The sequence below is a fragment of the Platalea leucorodia genome (assembly GCF_965183815.1).
Source record: "Platalea leucorodia genome assembly, chromosome: 7".
NCBI classification, from domain to species: Eukaryota; Metazoa; Chordata; class Aves; order Pelecaniformes; family Threskiornithidae; genus Platalea; species Platalea leucorodia.
In genome coordinates this window covers 59,522,282-59,543,548 of record NC_138829.1, presented here as the reverse complement: position 1 = coordinate 59,543,548, position 21,267 = coordinate 59,522,282, and the positions used below count along the sequence as shown (strand labels likewise).

General features: G+C 40.2%; 1 protein-coding gene across 3 annotated transcripts in view; it reads left to right on the top strand.

Annotated features, from left to right (window-relative positions):
• Nucleotides 1-417: 417 nt before the first annotated feature.
• Nucleotides 418-21,267, top strand: part of PDE3B (phosphodiesterase 3B) — a 93,096-nt gene continuing 72,246 nt past the window's right edge. For 2 of the 3 annotated variants that reach the window (XM_082318275.1, XM_082318273.1), the window contains exon 1: nt 418-1,796. In XM_082318275.1, coding sequence (XP_082174401.1) covers nt 774-1,796 — 1,023 coding nt within the window. In that variant the 5' untranslated portion in view covers nt 418-773. The remainder of the gene's footprint in view (nt 1,797-21,267) is intronic. The other variant, XM_082318274.1, reaches the window with a different exon arrangement.

Genomic DNA, 21,267 nt, shown 5'->3' with positions numbered 1-21,267 from the left:
CCCGCTGCTGCGGCGCGGTGCCGAGGGCGGTGCGCGGCCGCCGGGGCTCGCAGGGCCCGGCCCGCCCCGCTCCCCGCACGCTCCCCGGCGGGGGCGGCCGCCTGTCGCGCGGGATACCCGTACATCTTTGAGAGGACCTGTTTAATACACACGGTAAAGCGCGCTCCCCGCGGCCCGGGCGCTGCGGGATTCCTCCGCTGGCTGCGGCGGGAGCCGCTCCGGGGACGCCGGGCCCCCGCCTGCCGCCTCCGGGCAGGCCGCCGCCGGGCACGGGGCGGCGGGAAGGAGCCGGCGGCTCGCGCCGGGCGTGGAGCGCGAGCGCGCCTCCCCCCGCCCGCCCCCGCTCCCGTGCGGCCGTTAGCGCGTGGCAGTTAGCGCGCAACCGCTCCCGGGGCGCGTGCCGCCGCCGGGGCTTCCGCGCGCGCCGTGTGCAGCGGCGCGAGAGAAGGCGGGCGAGCCGCGGGCTGTTCCTCGCCTCACTCCCACCCCCGCCGGGGCCCCGCCAGCCGCCGCTGCCGCCGGTGAGCGCTGGGAGGCGGCAGCGAGTCCCCGCCGCCGGATCCGTTCGGGGAAAGCGAACGAGCGAGACTTTTACCTTTTCTCTCTTTTCCCGTCTTCACCCACCATGCTGCGGACGCCGCTGCCCGCCGAGGAGAAGCGGCGGCTCGGCCCGGCGCCTTTCTCCTGAGGAGATGAGGGAGGAGCGGCCGGGCCGGAGCTAGCGCGACCCGCGCCTCTCCCTCGTCCTCCCCCCTCCCGCGTCCCCGACCACCATGAGGGAAGAGACAGAAGCCGCCGCCGCGGCCGCCTCCCACCACGGACCCAGCAAAGCCCCGCAGCACTGCCAGCAGCCGGACGGCGGCGGGGCGGCTGCCCCCCCGGCGCTCCCCGGCGGCGGCAGCCCGGAGAGCCTGCGGAACGGCTACGTGAAGAGCTGCGCGACCCCCCTGAGGCAGGACCCCCCGAAGAGCTTCCTCTCTCTGCTGCTGTTCCCTACCGCCGCCGCCTCCTCCCGGGCTCTGCTCAGCCTGGGCGCCCTGGCCGCCGCTGTCCTCTCGCTCCTGGCCTTTCACGGCCGGGGCAGCGCCGGGGGCCAGCAGGACGGGAGCAGCTGGCGGAGCCCCCGGCCGCTGCACGCCTTGCTGTGCCTGTCCCGCTGCCTCAGTCCCCTCTTCAGCATCGCCTGTGCCTTCTTCTTCCTCACCTGCTACCTGGCCGGCGGCAGGCGCGGGGAGCGCGGCGGCGGCACGACCCGCTGGTGGCTGCTGGCGCTTCCCGTCTGCTGCTACTCGGGGGACTTCGTGGCGCTGCAGTGGCTGCTGCCCGCGGAGGGGCACGAAGAGGAGCCCCGGCCCCTGGCCGAGCCGCAGATGGTCCTAGGCAGGCTCCTGACAGTGCTGGGCTCGGTGGCAGCGCTGACCCTGCTGCAGAGCTCCCTGAAGTTGCGCCGGAGCCTCCTCGTCTTGGTCTTCTCCTGCCTGGTGTGGCTGATGTCGCTCACCAGCCTTCACTCGCTCCCCCCAGCCCTCAGACCGCTGCTGGCCGGCTCGGTCGGGGTGGCAGGCTGCCTCCTGGCACTCTGTGGCGGGGAGCACGGCATCTTCTCGGCTCAGAGCCGAGGAGCGCACCACCAGCATCATCACCACCCACGGCTCCCCAGCGTGGAGGAAAAAGTGCCTGTGATCAGACCCAGGAGGAGATCAAGCTGCGTATCCTTAGGGGAAACTTCGGCCAGCTACTATGGCAGCTGCAAAATGTTTAGGAGACCCTCGTTGCCTTGCATTTCCAGAGAGCAGGTAGGTTTCCCCGAAACTGGAGGGAGAAACTTTCTGAGGAATGAGCGCCACTCGCTTTTCCTAACTGCTGTATGTGTCTGTGCTGGATGTCTGCTGTCAAACTCCCGTGAGAGGAATGGAGGAAAATGTTAGTCTCCTAACGGGTTTCTCCACTCGGTTCTGCAGAATCGATATAATCCTTTACGTCTGTATAGAAGCTAAATCATAATAATGTATTTGCTATAGGGCAGAAGGCTTGCTCGCTTTTCATACGAGCTTAAATAATAAAAAGTAGTCCTTATTGATTAAAACAAAACCTCAAACCAAACATCTTTAGCTATCAGCTACTTTGTTATTCTGATTGTTTCTTTTCCAAAGCCCACCACCTCCTCCGCTTCTGGCAGACTTTGCGGGAGAAAGGAACCACAGCTTTCTAGCTGCTCGGCACTTCTGGTTCTTCCCGCTTTCTATCGACAAAATGATTGCCAAATGCTAAAGAAATATCAGGTTTTGAGGGATATTATTTGTCAAATGTTGGCGTTGTTTGAGTGGCAGCTGTCCTTTTGCCTTGCAGATTACTGTCTCTTGTTTCTCTCTCTCCCTCTCACCCTCTCTTTCTCGCTGCACATAAGTTAACATTAGGTTTGGGCTGATGGGATTTAAGAAACTTCTTTTTACTGAAGAGAGAGCTGTTCAGTAGAGTCTGGAGGGATGCCCGAAACGCTCAGTTTCCTTGAATGGAACTCTGTTGGTTTCTACCTCCCGGAAAACTTTTCAATGAGTCTTGTTTTTTGTAGTGCAAACCCCCCCCCCGTGTGTGTGTGTGTGGGAGTTTGTTTTTATTTGGGAACTTGCACGTGAAGTGCAGGAACATCGAGTTGTCTTGCCGGTGGAACTGGCCCGAGGCTGCTGCAAGCGGGTTATCAGCCCGTGATAGGAGGGAGAGCAAGGGGAGTGTATTTAATAAACGTGCAAGTGAACAGTTTCTGGGAAGTGACTGTTGCTGCAGAATCCCTCATCTACTACTGTTGTCGCTGAAATTCATGGATACTAAATGAAATTTTCTGATTTTGCTTTGACACGTATTCCGTAATGCACTTCTTGTGGTGGACTGTGAAACAGGTCTGGGGAAATACGAAGTGAATCTGAAACGCTGGAGTAGTTTTCGAGCATTTCTTTGCCTGCATTTGCACAGTAGAATAATACGGTGGTAATTGTTTTTGCATAAAAGGTTAAAATGCAAGTATGCTGTAACAGGCTTCAGAAATAACTCGTTCAATAAGTTTCAAATTATCTAATGCATACTATGAAAGAAACATTAAAATATTGTACTAGCAGTTAAGATATGTAGGAAATATTGTATAATAATTTACTTTCTCCGTTCCCTTCTGGACAGTAAATGCTCTCTTTTTCTCTCACATTTGCCTGCAGTACAAAAACCTCAGAAAATGTGTTTTCATTAACCTTTCTAGATGACAGAAGATATTTGTTCTTATGCAAGTTACTAAATGCTTCCTTTGATATTCGGCTCACTTCCTAAAGGCGTGCGCATATTTCAAGTTAAGGCATTTATTATTCTTTAAGTAACATCATAAATGTCAACCATAACTAAATACGTAGAATTTATTGGCAGTACTTAAATCATACGTGTTCATAATAAAATGTAATTGGTAGACTTCCAGAATTTGATATCTTTGTTATCACTAGAAGTGAACAGAAAAAACAGAGATCTGAAGTTCTTTATTTTCCTAATAGTCTATTATGCTTTACAATAAATATTTGTGCTTTATTAAGCACAGTTTAAATAGGATTCATATATATATGTTATGTGCAGTATTTTATATGTGATTTTATAAAGGTAACACAGGTTAAATCCTCTGATCTCCTCTCTGACTTGGAGAGAGATCAAACATTGCAGAGCTGATAAAACGTCAATTGTTTGGGTGGGGAGGGGAGAAGTAAGCCCATAATGTGTGACTTTATTTGAATAAACACTACAAGGTTTTTATATTGCTTCCTTGAAACAGAAGGAATGTATGCACTTAATGCTTTTCAGAGAGTATTTATTATGTGAATTTCCTTTAAGGACTGATTGCATGTTTTGCAGATCTTTATAAAATATTACAATGATTCATTTCCAATATTAATATTTTAAGAGTGAGTGTAATGAGCCTTGGTAGGAAGATCAGTGGAGTACAAGGAGTGTGCCGCATGTCCACCGTGGCAGGAATATTTTGATGAATGATAGCTAAGTTGCTATTGTGATTCTATTAGATGTATTTTGTATAATTGTTATGATCCTCTTGTATGTAGAGATTTGTATGAACGTCTGCTAGCAGGACCATATAAGAACAAAAAAGGCAGATGTATCGAATCATAGAATACCAGGTTGGAAGGGACCTCAAGGATCATCTGGTCCAACCTTTCTTGGCAAAAGCATGATCTAGACAAGATGGCCCAGCACTCTGTCCAGCTGAATCGTGAAAGTGTCCAATGTTGGGGAATCCACCACTTCCCTGGGGAGATTATTCCAATGGCTGATTGTTCTCATTGTGAAAAATTTTCTTTTTGTGTAGATTTTAGTTACTCTTTGAGGAAAGTAGAGAATGCTAGTATTGACCTTAAGTTTTCAGTTACTTGTTGATTTGAAATTATGCCCAACTTGCTGTCTAGTTAAACACATGAGAAAAAAAAAATATATTGAGTTGACTGTTTTTTTCATTAAAAAGCTCAAGCCAACAATTCTAAGGGGTCTGTGTGCATGGAGAGTGTCTGGGGGGAACAAGTATGTGCAACCAGTAGTGTGTGCACACCGGAATTGGATGGAGCTATCACTGTTTTCTGGGGTAGAAGTAGAAAGAGGGCCTGTGAGCGTGATCCTGTAAATGCTTTCTAATTTGAGTAATCCTTATGACAAATATTTAGATTATTGCTTTCTGTACTTGAACAGGTATGACAACTATAATGCTGGAGGGTTAATAAAATTAATTACCTTTATTCTTAGCTTTTATATGGGTATCCATGCTTACTTTATCACCAAAGTCTACAAATTCATGCTGTGTGTGTCTTTTCTGCAGTACATATGGCTAGCTATGTAGTTTGAGGTTGGAGGAAAGTGTCTTGAATAGATTTTATCTTTATATTTTTATGGGAGTATACTTAAATGCCATTATCAAATTATAAATACACATAGAAGGAAGCAATATGACTAAAATTAAGGGTAAAATTATGCAAATGCAATGTCTTTTCTGAACTCTACTATATTAACACTTCTCTTGCTCACAGAAATTCATACGATTTTAGCAGTAAACAGGCTTTTTGTATTCTTACGTAAGTACTCATCTTGGACCTAGAGAGGAATTGCTTATTAGCAGTATGACTGCTGTATTGATTGATATTACAAATTTTGTGTAGATGATGTTTTGATTGCATGTATTAATCGGATGCTAATCTGTGAGCTGTACCTGCTGCTACTGGTAAAAAAGGGTTTATCTTCATTGACTGTTGTGTATTTAGCACTTTGTTGTTGTTGTTGTTGTTGTTCATGAAAGCCAAATTAGAATTGGAAATCTAAAAGGTGCTTGTCAGTATTGCAGATTTTGTAAACGCTCTATGTCCTGAAAAATATTGTAGTGAAACTTTTTTTTTTCATTAAAATGATGGTGAATATGTATATGAGAGCAAATAACTATGTGTAGGAACTCATACATAGGAACTTCTCAGAATCCAGAAAGAATATGTGATTTCTAAAATTCATATTTTTCCTTGAGTAAAGAATAGGCCTTCCTAATTAAATATACACGATATGTGTCCAAAACAGTCTGCAAACAGAACTGATACTTTTCCTAGTTACCTGACTAGGTTCAAACACATAGGAAAGCTGGGATATTTCATGGATAAAGACTGCTTTCATGTTACACTCTGTTAATTACAGGAAGAACTGTCTTGTGGTTAGGTGGTTGGATTGACCGCCACCTCTCCCGAGTTTCTGTTCCAAGCTATCTCGTACCTTTGATGCATTACCTTAGGAAGATCAGGACTTGATTTCAAGAGTCTAAAATATTTATTGAAATTAAGGCAGTTCCTTATTTGCTTAGACAACTTATAACTGTGTCTGTTACCTGTTTGTGAAACAAATTATACTTTGTCCTTAAGTACTCACTATATAAACTTTATAGCGCAGAAGCTGTCTCAGTGTCTTAAAATTGTTAAATTCAGATACTGTTTGCAGCCTAGAAACATGTAAGCCCTTACCTGTTGATTGCAGCCAATAACATAAAATGTAACTCTTCTCGCTATGTATTTGACAAACTAGTTCTTTGAAATTTTAAGTTTCCCCCTAATGATTACAATGACTGTTACCACAAGTGTACCTGCATGTCAAGATTTGTTTCTCTTGTTAACAGAATCTTTGTATCTCTTGGGTTTTTATTGTTTGTCTTATGGGGAAAAATCAAGTTAGAAATGTGGGTGTGTTGAGCTATGAATGCAATCAATTTCAATGGGATGTGTCTGAGTGTGGGGAATATACAAAGAGAAGGATTACATGGTGAAAGCAACAGTTTTGGGAAACTGTTTTTGCAACCATTTTTCGGATGAGTAGGATTATATTGTTTCTTTCTGGTTCTCTCTGAGCTTGACAAAGTGTTTTGCACTAGATGAAATGTGAAATGAGAAGGCTCTTCGTAAGAGTTGCATCCTTTTTCTTTTTTTTTTTTTTTCTCCTTTCTTTTTTTTTTTTCCATCCTGAAGTTGTATTCTTGAAGTATTATACCACAAAGAAATGATGATTTGAGTGTGGTCTGCCCATAGAGACCTGTAGAGAGGTCAGAGTTTAAGATGGTATCCTCTGGCAAAGTGACCATGAGGATCGTACAGTGGTTCACAGAGACTGACAAAGAACGCTATTAGGGAGACTGAGTGCAGTTAAGAACTCTGTTAGCTCAGTTTACCTTAAGCTGTTTTTTAGATATCCAAGACTTGGTGACAGTTCATGTTCTGGGCAGAAAAAGTATGCTAAAAGCAGGGAAACATGTCTGTAAGTAATCAGTGTAGCAAAGGGGGTTGACTGTTTCTGTAGGTGTGGTTTCCTAGAAAGAAAATGTAAAAGGAGAAAGGAAGGAGATCAAAGACAACTGCTGTGGAAATGCTGGAGAAATTTGGAGGAAGGTGAGGGTGGCATATCACAGGAGTGACCAGAGCGTGAGTAGGAGAGAAATGGAGGAAGCTGAGCGAGAAGGTTCCGAGGACTGCATGATCAACTGTGTCAAAGGAAACTAACAGGATAATTGGATAAAGTACTAATTTTCAGCTTTGACTAGGAAGACGTTTTAAACTTATGACAGAAAATCATAGAGATGAGGAACAAAAGGTTCCCAGGAGAGTCTCTAGAATGGTAAAGAGGACAGGCTCCACACTGCGGTTCATGAACAGTATACTCTGTGAGGTTAAATATGAAAGGGAAGAGAATTACAAGGAGTCAGGTATGTTTTCCTAAGGAAAAGACTCATCTTTTGACACAATCTATGTGTAGGTATGTATATGCCTGACCATCCTAATTATTGAACTTGACCAACTGAACTGATTGAATACTATGGCCTTAGAAGTTTCAAAGATATCAATTTCCAGCAAGTTTTATGAAAAAAGGGGAGTGGAAATATATCCCAACATAGGGCAAGTCTGCAGTGTGAGCTGAACTCTTAAGAAGCCACATGAGAGTCTCTCATGTCATGAGTGACTACCAGAACTGGGGGGGCGGGAATTCTGTTAAAGCCTGGGACATATTTGACATTTGATAGGAAAGTTATATTTCTAAAAACCTTTTTTTTCCTCCTGTTTTGGTTTTCTGATACCTAAAAATGAAAACTTTGTGCAGCCTTACCATCGTTTAGACAAATCACTGAACAAAGCCAAATGTAACTATCAGGTCTGGTGTTCAGAAACTAGTTGCTGAAGATGGAAAAGAGTAAATCTTGTACTTTTGTGCAAGGATAAGGATTACAGGTAGGGAAACTGGGAGATGTAGTCTGTTCTATCGTTGATGCAAAAACTTGTGGAGGAAAACAGACGAGAAACTTCTGCCTGACAAATGAGAAGGGAGGGCAGACCACGGGAGGCTACAGCCATAGAATATTTTGTTGGAATCTCACCCATTTGTCCAGGATAAAGCTATGTGGAGAGAGCGCTGAAAGAATAGTTTAAGATGAGAGTAAAGGGGAGTGAAAGGAAACGTTGAATTTCAACATGACTTTTTCGGTGGGTGAAAACAATGCTTAGCAAGATGGAAAGAAACAACAGAATAAATTTTAATGGAAAAAAAATAACAGGACTTTTCTGCAACTCAATAGCAGGAACAAAAATTTAAGGTAAAAGTGAGGGCTTGGTTTGGTCATGGCAGACTGTGTAATATGAGAGTGAATGTTAGTGAAGCATAAAAAGGATCAATAACTTTAAGGATCCAGGGGAAGTAATAGCGTACTAGAGCCTTCCAAACAGTCAGGAACCATGGATACTAATAAATTAGAGTTCACAGGGTACCACGTAAACTGACAGATGATGGTATTTGGGAAGGGGAAGTGTGACACAAACAGATTGGCGAGATCTGTCCTTAAGGAAGACCAGTTACGTGAGTTGCCAGCCTTAATGTTTCTTTATGCAAACCCAAATACCTTCACTAAGTTAAAGGTGTATTTGCAGCAAATGTTCCATTTGCTGTTCATTTGATACATGAAGGTTTGTTTTATGGAATGTTAAAATGATTTCTTTCCTATATAATTTACTATTTTTAAGCTATTCAAGATACCATGGAAAATGTACCATGTGAAGCTGTATTTGGGTGCTTTGGATTTGGTTTTGAGAGATCTTCCCTCTTTTATGAGGAACGTTCCAGGCTTTTTGGTATGAATTAGCAATATAGGTACGTTGGTTTAGCTATATCTGTGCTGGTAACAGTAGTTGAGAAACATACGTGGGGTTTAATTTGGGGTGAGTACTTTCAGTATGCCCAAAACAGCCAGTGCTGCGCCCCCGCCCCAGAGGAGCTGTACCGCTGTTAGATGGTGATACGGCAAGCCTGTGTCACACCCGCCTGTTTATATCCACTGTCAGTACAGTTTTATCAGCAAAGTTCATAATATAGAATAAACTCTTCTGAAAGTGTGTGAAACAAGGTTTGCAGAGGGAAGTTTTATCAGTTTTATTGAAATAACAGCTTAACTATGACTCCCTGCATAGGCACTATGTTTCTTTTAACCTTCATTATTGGTCATGTTACATTTTGGTTTTAATTAGATTAAACCCTTTTAACAGGATAGGAGCTAAACTAAAGGATAAAAAAAGGCATTCTTGTACTAGGCTCACTGTCCGCATCTTTAGCATGATTTTTGTTCCAGTGTGACCTAAAATTAAAGGCCTGTATTTACGTTTAGGGTCTTTCAATTTTTCTTAGAGCCAGTTTAATATTACAAATTCAATCATAACTTATTTCCCCGTTTTTTTTATTTTTTTTTTTTTTTCTCCTAAGCACTGTTGTGTGGTACCTGTTTGCCACTTTAGGAATGTAGTTTTGTTCCTTCTGTCTGGTAGATTCTCTTAAAGGAATTTTAAATTTCTGGGTACTCTAAGTTACTAATACAGGATAAGAAGTACAGAGTTTTTTTAAATACAGGTATCAGTGAGTTTTTCTAGTACTGTTGGCTCTCCAGAACAGTTTCTATCCTTTCACACAAATTGCTGATACACCTACTGTTTTTCAACATTTGATGACTGATGAACACTAATCCTCAGATATCTCATCTTCTGTGTGAGAGATGTATGGTAGCAAAGGAATCATTATCTTCTGTGTGAGAGATGCATGGTGGGAAAGGAACCCTAACTGTGTGTATGCTTTACCGACATGGACGGCCTCTTAGCTGGGCTTGTAACTTTGGAAGGGATAGATATGAACAGACTCTTTGTGAGCTTTCTCTGAGGCAGGGATCGATCTCTGTGTTTATAGGACATCATTAGTAGTTAACAAAATTCAGTGTCATGCATGTAGTTTAATGATGCTAACTTGAAAAAGAAAGGAATGTATTTGAGAGAAGTCTTAAGTGATTGTCTTGATTAATGTCCACACTAGCCTTCATTTCATTTGGTTTGCTACCTAGACAGTGTAACGTGTAAATGGACTCACAGGCTCTTTGATACCCGCTCTTGCAATTCCATAGTATCCTACACATTCTCACTCCCTTAGAATTGTCCTCATTACATAGCATGAAATTAAATTTCAGTTAATTTAAGCTGCATCTTTTGTAGATACAAGCAGTTATGGTCTTATGTATGGGTAGTAGGGGAGGGAAACTTGCGTTGAAATCCGAAGGTGTGATTAGCAGGCTGGAAAAGTTTAGATCCTGCTGTGTCTGTGAAATGCCATCTGCTCTGGCACTGCCCTGAAGGAATTGGCTCAGACTGGCAGGAGTAAAAGCACACCAGCACAGTTTTCCTCTTGACTAACTGGGTCTGCGAGAAGCAGGCTTTATTTTGCTTGGGGAAAGGTGAATGTTGATCTGGGTTATACTGTTTCCATTGAGATTGTCCATACAAAAATGCACTGATGTACCTACTGTGTATTGCTGCTTATAGACTGGGGTAAACAAACACATACATTAATGATGACAGGAGCTTGGTTCTTCCTAATGTGGTAGTATAGGATAGAGCAGTATATTTCATATCTTCATATCTTATGTGTCCTCTTTCTGTCCTTGTTTAAACTAACTGCATTTTTGGGGCAGCATAGTATCCATTTGGGGGTCACTGAAACATGCTTACAAAGCAAATTTCAAATGAAACTTGCAATGAGAGAATTTCAATTGATTATGCACACTGATGTTTAACTAGGCATCTTCTAGTCTTTTTTTTTTTTTTTAATAGTAAAAAGCTGAGGAATGTTATGTAGGATCTTTCCAACGATTAAAGAAATTTAGTATGTCTATCTGAAGTTAAAATGAGTGATTACCAGGATGTAAATAACAGGTTTGTGCTGTTAGGGCAAAGCGCAGTTGAAAGTATTTTGATTACAAATATCTGTTAACTTATTTTTATGTAGTTATAGAAAAGCATTAATTAGAATCCATATCAGTGTTTCTTGCTACTTCTTATTCACCATAGCAGAACATTTCCATGCCATGGTAATATTGAAAAATCTAATTTTTCTTTCTATTTGGAGTTTCTGGTTGAACAAGTTTGATTAAGAAAGAAGAGTTTGGAACAGCTTTTGTGTTAATGACCAGGTTTTTTGGTCATTGCTTTTAATTAAGTTAGTTTTCATAACTGACAGCCTGTTTGTTAGATGCCAAAGAATTTTTAAAGAAGCTTGAAAATAATAGGTTTGCCAGTGATTTTCTATAATGTCAAGATCAAAATAAGAAAACGGGAGTAGATGAGCAGAGGCAGATGTTGGCTATTGCTTTTAAGGGTGGCCCGTTTTCAAACCCTCTGAGACAATGAGCGTCATAACGGAGACATCTGCAGAATGTTGCGAAGAAGAAAATACTACTTCAGTCTATGTGCAAAGGATAACAATTTTTTATGAAGAGTAAAAATCGAAACTAGTTAAAAGACCCTAAGCTTCAAACAATCTTGTTAAAACTGAGTACAACTCTGTGCTTACATATGAAATTTGCATAACCCATTGTGAAGATCGTTAAGGATAAAATTTCAGGACACATTCATTTAGAAATTGATGTTATATCTGTAAATATGAAATTGATATCTTGTTCAGGAAAGTATCTTACAACTTTAGAAAAGGTTCAAGCTGTGTTTCATATAATAAAGAGATGCCATTTCAGGATTAACTGCAGAAGTCAATACAGCTTTAATAATGGACCTATAAAGGTATATAGTTAAGTCTTGTGTCATTTTTCTTGTATGAGACTAGTTGCTGATAAAATCTCATTGCTAAAGATTTTTAGGTCTTCTATACTTGCCTTAACACTTATGCTAGTAGAAAGCTCCCTAGAGTCAGCAGAGCACTTAAGCTTTCAAGTGGAAAAGAACATGTGTTTTACAGTGTTTAAGGATTGAGATTATAGTCCTTACTTGTTTAAAAATTCACAGGGTTTAACGTAATTTATAACTTTAGCTCTCTAGTAGCAAGTGTTAACAATCTCAAATGAGTACATTCTGAAAGCTATGTTCCTTTCACCTGTCTGGTGGTGGACAGGATTGCTGTGTGTATAGAAGGCACATCTTTATTTTTAATTATTTGGGCCTTGAAAGTATGATAAAAATAATTTCCCAGGAGATTAATGTTCAATAGTAAATTGCTTGCTTGCTTGTCTTGTCTTTTTTGAAATGTTATTTTTCTTTCTTTTTCCTTGTCCTTACCTGTTCTTAATTTTACAATAATTTTAACACCTCTTCCTACCAGTGTGTTCTTTCTCTTTCTATGTGTTACAAGGTCAGTAACATAATTTGGTCCAAAATTACGAGTATCTTTTGGCAAAGACATAAAAATGTTATGACTGAAAACACTTTACTTTTTTAGAAACCTAGAAATCAAATTATTGTTTAAAAAAAATGTGTAGAACATTTGGTAACATAATTTATAAAATAGAAGAATTAAATGTTTCTTTGCATTTACAGCATAAAAATGTTTCTAGAATCCCTTACTTCAGTACCATGTAAATGTCCATTATTGAAAAAATGATACATAAGTAGACTGTGCTTGAAAAGGGCGTACATTTATTTTTGACATACTCATACAGACCTTATCCTTTACCTTGATACTATACAGTATTGTAAAGTTGTTTGTTTTTTCATTTTGTTCTTTTAGTTCTGCAAGTTAGATGCAAGGTGCTTACTCACCTGTTTCATTCTCCGTAAGCATAACCGCAAATTTATTTGTAAGATCTGAGCTCTTAATATGTAGGCTTTTATAGTTAGGAACTTGTTCTTTGCTGCCCAAAGAGAATCTGTATGTCTTCGGTAGCTTCAAAGCTGAAAACAATCCTCTATTTGTTTATTTCCTGGATAGAGGGGACAAAGGTTTTCTAAGTTGTTTGGTGGTGGTGGTTTTTTGTTTTTTTGTTTTGTTTTGTGTTTTTTTTTGAGAAGACTAAGCCTTTAGCCAGCTTGTTTATGTTTTGCCTAACTCCTTCCTGTTGTAAGCAAGTGAGGAGGGAGAAATAGGAGTAGTATTGGCTCAAGTGCCGTAGTTGTATCAAGAGTAGCTGGCTGACTAATGATAATAGGGAATGAACTGTGCCTCAAAAAAAAAAACCTGAACACCTTACCCCCTTTACTTCTCCTCCATTCAAAACAGAGGGAAACAATTAGGGGATTTGTATTTGTCAATGTACCTTCCTGCAATGTTTGAGAGCTATCAGAAAGTTTTGCCTGATCTTTTATAATACTGACATTCATATATGTATTTAGTTGAGGTATTTCATTCTGATTACAGCTTGGGTTGTAACAGGGCCAGTAGGAGCAGAGGAATATTTTCTGTCCTGATGTCTTGAGCTTTATTTGCCTCCACAGGGCAAGCAAATTCAACTGGACTTTTGCAGAATTTTTTTTTAAGGAAATTTTGAACTTTATTTCCAATTTCTGAGTAATACTTTGGCTCAGCATGTCTGTTAGATTCCCAGCTGTGTCTCAGGTCTGTCTTTTTCTTCCCATCAGCTCTGCTTCACTTTTTGAGATGTTCTGCAGTGGTACCCCTGCAGACTTCAGGAAAAGGGGTAAGCCAAGAAAAGCCAGAGTCAAAAAGAACAGTAAGTTCCCTGCATCTGTCTTGTTATGAGCGTCATTTGGGAGGTTATCTAGCGGGCTGGACAGAGCTGTATTTTTCTTCTTGTGTCGCAGTCAGAGTATAGCAGGAGACGGCGCTGGAGGAAAACTGTATATCATGATGGTGGATTCCGTAGTTGGTGGGTTGTTGTAAGGCAGATAACAATTCTGAGTATTGCAAAGGTGTGAAATCATCAGTATTTGGATAGACTTCCAAGCCTTATAGAGGTTATAGAAGGTTACTTCTATGCAAAATGGTCTTGTTATATATCAATTACATAACCGAAATGGTTAAGTCATTTGGTGCCTATGTCGATATTTAGATATAAGTATTTTTTTAGTGCCCTCTGACAGGACTTGTATGTGAATCTTCCTGCACTTGGTTCTAATCCAGGCATCTAAAAACTCACTTTATCAAAGACTTCCTCAGCAACCATTTTATGTTCTAGTTTTGGAGAACCTGTCCGAACCTTGAATCCCACAACCTAAAGCTGTCATGCAGCTTATGATTTTTCTCAGGGGTCCCTGATCCATTGTTGAATAGAGTTGGAGTAGGAATTTCTTGTATCCCAGTATAACCCTGCAACAATAATCTTGCTAGTCTGTGCTGGTTTGCTTCCCTCCCCTACAGGGATATTTGGATTCCTCAACATGCCTTGTGTCATCACAGGTTTTCTGCCTATCATTGCCTTTTCATCCTGAAACTTCTCGATCTCTTTCTGGAATTTCCATACTCACATACCAGACTACTTCCTTTATTTTTTTTTCTGAGCTGGCTTTGTATTCAATTGAGGAAAGCTGTCTATTGGTGAAGAAAACATTTCTTTCTTTTTTCTTCTGCTTTCCTACCTACTACGTGGGTACTGCAACACCAGAAGGAAGAGGAATGCAGGTGTACGGGAAGAAGCTAAGGAGAGATGCAGAGGAAAACTATACTAATAGAGTAGAAAAGCCTGCTGACAGAAACATCTGCATTTAGAGAAAAGCATCACTGAGATGCTAACAAGTAGTTAATTGCTGACTAAGCCAGAGCATTGATCATATTGTGTAAACATGGTAGCCCTTTTTTGTTTCTTATTTTCTAGATAAGTATAGTTGCCAGTTCATACTTGCATACTGTTCTTATGAGTTTTGTTTCAGGCCGCTGGTTTGTCTGTACCTCTGGGCTCTTTGGCCTAACACTTTGTATTTTGTGTTTTGGAATATGGATAAATTATGATACTAGATTTGAGGAAGAAGGCCTCCCAAGAAACCGTAGAATCGATGATGTATTTTGAAAGAATGAGATGTCCAGTTACTGGAAGATCAGGACTGGTTTGGATCTAAAAGAGCAGTTCTAACTTCATATGAACTGAGTACTCCTGAGTGAGTACGCTTTTGTGAAAGAAATAGTGAAAAGTCCCTAACATCGCCTCCTCCCTGCACCTTCACGTTTTCGATACCTAGTTCTCTTTAGTGGTCAGGAAGCTGCTGTGACAGGTCGTTCTGGCTGGCAGTCATCTGTCTATTTCAGAATGCTTTAGGGGATTTCCCAGTTAAAATTGCACTGGGTAGATCAGTCAGCGAAGGTGGGAGCCTTTTTTTCAGCAGTAAATTTCATGGGCATTTTACCTTGGTGTGAAGCATTGCCCAGAATTTTTAACCAAAAAATATTACTTTTATCTTGCCTTTTTGCTTTCTTTGTCCCCACAGCTATTCCATAGTACAGAAAAACAGTTGTGTTTTACATTGGATAAGCACCGATGTCAGCGCATAAAAGCTCTATGCTGGAAATAGTTTGTTTCATGTTTATTCATGTCCTGAAATGACCAAACTCGCATTTAAAAATAAACCATAAAATTATCCAAATGTTTTTGTGCAATATATTGTCAGAAAGGCCAATATTTGCGTTTTTTTGTTTAATGTGGGGATTTTTTTATTTGCTCTAGAATCTGCAGTTCCCCTGAAAGATAGCTCACTAATGAGATCCATGCGCTCTACATTTTTTTAGATCAAAATGTAATCTTTGTTTTCTGGGGTGTATACGGTAACTGTTTTGTGATACATTTTTAAAACATGCTTCCTACTTATATATGAATACACATCTATTTGAAGTGAATGAGAAGCAGTTTGGTAGATCGTCCTGATGTTTGTATCTAATTTACTTTGAGTTTGGTATAAAATCAGGAAAATTCTGGAACTATAAAGTTAAAATCAGAGATACAGATGATTTGATGTTTTATGTAAAAACCACAGGTGACTAATTGTTTTAAACTTAATTTGTCGCAGAAACTCTCAGTAGTGCAAATGCAAATTAAAAGATATCTGTTGCATATTTTTTTATTTTAAATGATGTTTTCTTTCTCATGTTTTCCTTCTCAATTAAAAGGAGAATGCAGCGTAGACAGCTACTGCAAAGTTGTGAGAAAATTAAAAACGCATGCACAAAACATTGCTGTAAAAGTTAATTTAGAGGTACGATAGGTTAACTGTGAAGATGTTAGTCAAGGGTTAAGCTCAGTGTGTTTCGCTGGCTGCTGAGTGAAACAGGATGCAGTGACTACATTGTCAGACTGCTGGTGTGAGTGCAAACAGATGAGGAAATGCTGGATCAGGCACTTCAGCAACTTGGGCTGTTACCTAGGAAACGGCTTGCGTCATACTTGCCAGCAATTAGCTTACAGTTCTTTTATTTTTGATAGTGTTGCAAGCTGAACTTGACTGTTACAAAGGAAAAGACTGGCTTCATCTCAAACTGTTCGGTTGTGACTGCGGCTATGGCGCTCATGAGAATTTGCAAAATGCTACTTCAGATAAATTGAAAAATTATTTAAACTCTCCAGCCTACTTCTCCAAAGAACGTTGTAGTTGTGCTTGATTCTGAAGATGTACAATCAAATTTTTGTGATCTGTATGAAAATTATCTTCCCTAGTTACCAAAATGAAGTACTATGCAAGTTTCACCAGTGTTTTGGATAGCGCCACCTTTTCTAGCAATTATACTGAAATATTCTTGTGTGTTACATATTAAAACATAGTTTTCAAAATTAATGTTAACGGAGTTTTAACCTCTAAAGCAAGGGATCCTTTTTCTAAATACTTTTTTCCTGTGTTGATTAAAATTCAGTAACTTCCAGTGGTTACCTAGCCACTAATATAAACCAGTTAGTGTTGAAAGCAGTGTGTGTTTTATCTCAGAAAATCACCATGTCTTCTGCATTTCACTTCAAAATTGTAAACAAATTCACAGTAACTCAATTAATATTAACGTACGTTGTTAGTATGGGTATTGCCTTATGGCTAGCTATGGCTAATTATTTTTTTTAGTGAAAAAATCATGCAGTGACCAACAGGTTAAACCAAGAGTGTTTGTCGCTGTGTTTTTACTTTTTGTTGTTGTTGTTGTTGTTACATAGGCAAACATACAAATAAACTTAGATTTTAACAAACTAGTATTATAGGGCATAGTTAAAGGCTAAACTTGTTAAAATGTCGAGGTTAATACAGAATACACTTGTGTTCCTGTGTTTGTGTGAAGCTTAAAAGGTTAATATATTTTAAGTGTTTGAATACTAGGATTTTCAAATTATTTTGGAAGAATTCTTCCATATAAAACCCCCACATTTTCTTCCTTGTTAAAAGAATAACTTTGACAGATCATCAGTTAAAGCTGGGTTAGTATCTGAAGTCTATACGCAAAGCTCTTGGGTAAACAAAAACAACCAACCAAACCACCAAACTTCCCTAATCCCCCCCAAAAAATCCCAAACAAAAAAAACACCCAACAAAAAAAAAAAAAACCAACTCCAAACCTGACTCTTCCCCCTGCCACGCCCCAAACCCTTGAATACAAGGCTTAGAATGTACTAGAGCATCTCTGTTTCTGCACATTTACGATAGATTAACTTGGCTTTAAGAGTCTAGCAGCCTATATTTTTAGGGCATTTTTTTACACTGTAGGCCAGTGTTATCTATGGGTAGCTGGTCACTGGGGTTGTGTTCCAAACAGTGATCACTGTCTACCTGGCCTGGGATCTTCGTATGGGATTCTCTTCAATTTTATTTTATTAAAAAAAAAAAATGTGTGTGGGTGGAGGTGGCTAAAGCACTGGGATGCCATTCTAAAGGAAGAGCAACTGTTTTTGCTGCTAGTTCAAAATTATTTGACTGACTTGTCCAATCTCACTAACACATGTTGTTGCATGTGGCCGCTGCTTGGTATGTGCTTTATTTGGCATGTATTCATATTAGCTCAATTGCAAGTTACGAAGTTTTACCATTGAAGTCAATGAGTATTGGGATTTAAATCTGTATGGTTAATAAACAGCTAACGTAGATGTTAACAAAGCAAGATCTGGAAATTTCAATTTTGAATTGTGAATTTTATCCTTAATCTTCTTTATCCCTTCAATTCCAGACAGTTATGGTGTCATCAGATCACCACTGGTTTCCATGAGTGTACGTCCAGTAACTTTGCCGTGTAATTAGGGCAATGTCTGCAAGTTATGCAATACATCAAATGTATCGAATATTTTGTTTTACCCTTATTTAGTATTTTAGCCCTGTAAGCCTTGTCAGTCTTCCTTCAATGAATGAGATGGGAGTTACATGATCACATACTTATTTTACTGCATAACTTTTAATATTGTTTAATTATCTGAATTTAGTCTTCATTCTGGCACTTGTTAGCTATTTTCAGAGTGCTTTTATGAGCTGACAACATTCAGTTGTTGTTTCCCTGAATGTCATATTCTCAGCCAGACTGTTTGGTATACATGCGTGTTTGAAAAGATGAGCCTGTAATAACAGATGGAACTGCAGCTTAGTAGGACACTACTTGGCTATTTAATCTTTCAGATATTACAGTAAGGGACTGCCTTTTTTTCAGTGAAGTTTTGTATGATTCCTGGGGAAACATTTGGTGCATATCTGTCGTAGTCTCCTGACTTCATAAGTCAACTTATCTAATACTGTATGTTCTGTAACTTTTAGAACTGGTCAGATCGGCGAGTGCTATGAAAGAGAAAAGGGATTAAGGTCTCTTCCATCTTCTTCTGATTGTGATTTTTACTGAGGAAAATAAATCAGTAAAATGTTCTTTGCTATGAAGTATTTTATAGAAAATTCCACTGAAAGCATCAAGAAAGTGATTGATACTCCTTCGTTTCTTTATGTAAGTAGCTAAAATGGCCAGCAGTTAGATTACCTTGCATGGATAGTTTTGTGTATCAGGAATATTTTCATGCTTTTCTGAGCAACACAAAGGGTTTTCTTCTTTGTTTTTTCCATCATAGGGTTATGTTCCTAAATGATCATTAGAATCATCTAAGATGGGCAGGCTTTTAATAATAATAATAATTACTATTATTATTATTATTGCCTAATTTGAATAACTTTCTTCCAGGTCTTTTTGTTTTCAAACCATCTTTGCCAGTAAAGTTGTTTTGTTTCCATATAATCATTAGAGCTCATAGAGGAAATGATGTAGACTTACTTCTGTTCACCAGCCCTTTTCTCCTGATATTAAAATCTCCCTCTTTCCTCTGAATAGGAGGTTTCTTTACAGCTCCACCCTAGGACATCACAACTTCAGCCTGCAGTAAACCTGTTGTTGGGCTTCGTTGTTTGTTTTGGATTTTTAGAGGATAAAAGCTAGGGGGAATTACGGAGAGGCATCCCTTAGCCATCTCTAAATTTTCCTGGCATGTTACAAGTTTTCCTTTACTATTTTGTGATTTTTTTCACTGTTTATTTATTGTCTGTGTCCAAGTAAGTAACTTGTTTCCAGTTTCTTCAGTGTCAGGCTTTCTCTCAATGTGTTGGGTATCCACATAGAATTTGAGTCCTTAATTAACCAATAGAATGTAACAGTTCCCTGAAATCTTATGGAATGGAGAGCTTGTTTCTTCTTTTCATTGCCTTAGATGACAGTTGCAGGTGATTTTTCTCAGTCTTCATATCCCACTACAGTTTTCTTCTGGGATAGTAATGTTATAAATGTTTCTGACTTAAAAGTTGTCCTCTGTGTACTGTAGCTATTTAGGGGAAATGTTTTTGCTAAGATGCACATTGGAGGCCGAGACTTCAATGGCTTTTAAGGTCAAATGATATAGTGGTATCAGTAACTTTTCTATTCCTTCGTCTCCTTCGTCTCCTTCGTCTCCTTCGTCTCCTTCGTCTCCTTCGTCTCCTTCGTCTCCTTCGTCTCCTTCCTCTCCTTCCTCTCCTTCCTCTCCTTCGTCTCCTTCGTCTCCTTCCTCTCCTTCGTCTCCTTCCTCTCCTTCGTCTCCTTCCTCTCCTTCCTCTCCTTCCTCTCCTTCCTCTCCTTCCTCTCCTTCCTCTCCTTCCTCTCCTTCCTCTCCTTCCTCTCCTTCCTCTCCTTCCTCTCCTTCCTCTCCTTCCTCTCCTTCCTCTCCTTCCTCTCCTTCCTCTCCTTCCTCTCCTTCCTCTCCTTCCTCTCCTTCCTCTCCTTCCTCTCCTTCCTCTCCTTCCTCTCCTTCCTCTCCTTCCTCTTTTTTTTTTTTTCCCCCAGCCTTCCTCGTTTTTCCTTCACGTTTTGGTGTTTTTTGGTTTGGAGGGGTTTTTGCCTCTTTTTTTTGCTGATAATACCAGCAGCAGAACTAACTGTGTGGTGCAATAGCAGCTTTTGTTGTCTGGGAAGTACAATGCAGTGCAAGTCTTTCTTAAAATTTTGAGTTCTGGGGTCAGAGCATGAAGTTTTCTGATGCTATGAACTATGTCCAATTTAGATTAATTGTTATGTAGTCACAAAAAGAATTTTTTTTTTCGACCTTTGGACATATCCTTTCTAATCTGAACACCTCTACTCAAATGTTCCAATTCCCTGAATGCTTTGTGGCACTTCCACTGAAAGAAGTGGTCCTTCCCAGCACTGTCTGCTCATTCCTGCCCTGGCACCATCCCCCTTTGTGCTGACACAAGCATTCATGAGACTACACAGTGAACTAAATTGAGGAACTAATCCATGTTAAAACTGATCAGTTCTTTTTGTAGTTCCTTGCCACGTGTCTGCATGCATGCTATTGCCTCATAAGAGAGGGAGTGACACAGGGGTGGGAATGAGCATCCGAGGGAGGGCAGGACTGTTCCTTTATTGTGGCAATGCCAAGTTGTGCTGATTTAAGAGAACTAATGGCACTGCAGTGTAAAGAATGGATGTGTTAGAACTTCCCAATAAATCAATCAAAAGAGCATCCCCTCACACCCAAAAGCCTTTCTATTTTTTCTGTGTATTGAGTGAACTCTCTATTCTGCGTTTGTCTACCTAAAGTAAAAGGAACAGAATGCTTCAACATTGGATAGCTGGAATATGGCAAACATACTTAAAATGTTAAGATATAAAGTAATTGCAGTCAGGTGTGGTACTGCGCTTGCAACATATAACATTATACACAAAGTTTTCACAAAGACCTTGAATGGAAAGGTGCAATTTAGATATCTGAGTTAGACTTGTACAGTGAATAGGGCAGAGGGTTCTTTTGAAAAACAATTTAAGATTGTGCGGTAACAGACAGAATCATACCGCATTCATATGTGAGAACAGAATGAACTGGTAAAGGACACATGTGAATCAGATTCTTCCTAATACTTGAGTATTTGGCACTCATTTAAAACAGTGCTTTAATACTGTTGTGTTTATGTGAAAATTCTTCATTATTTTCAGAATGAAGTAAAATGAACACATTATAAAACTGTAACAAAACTTCTGTGAGTCACCTTATGG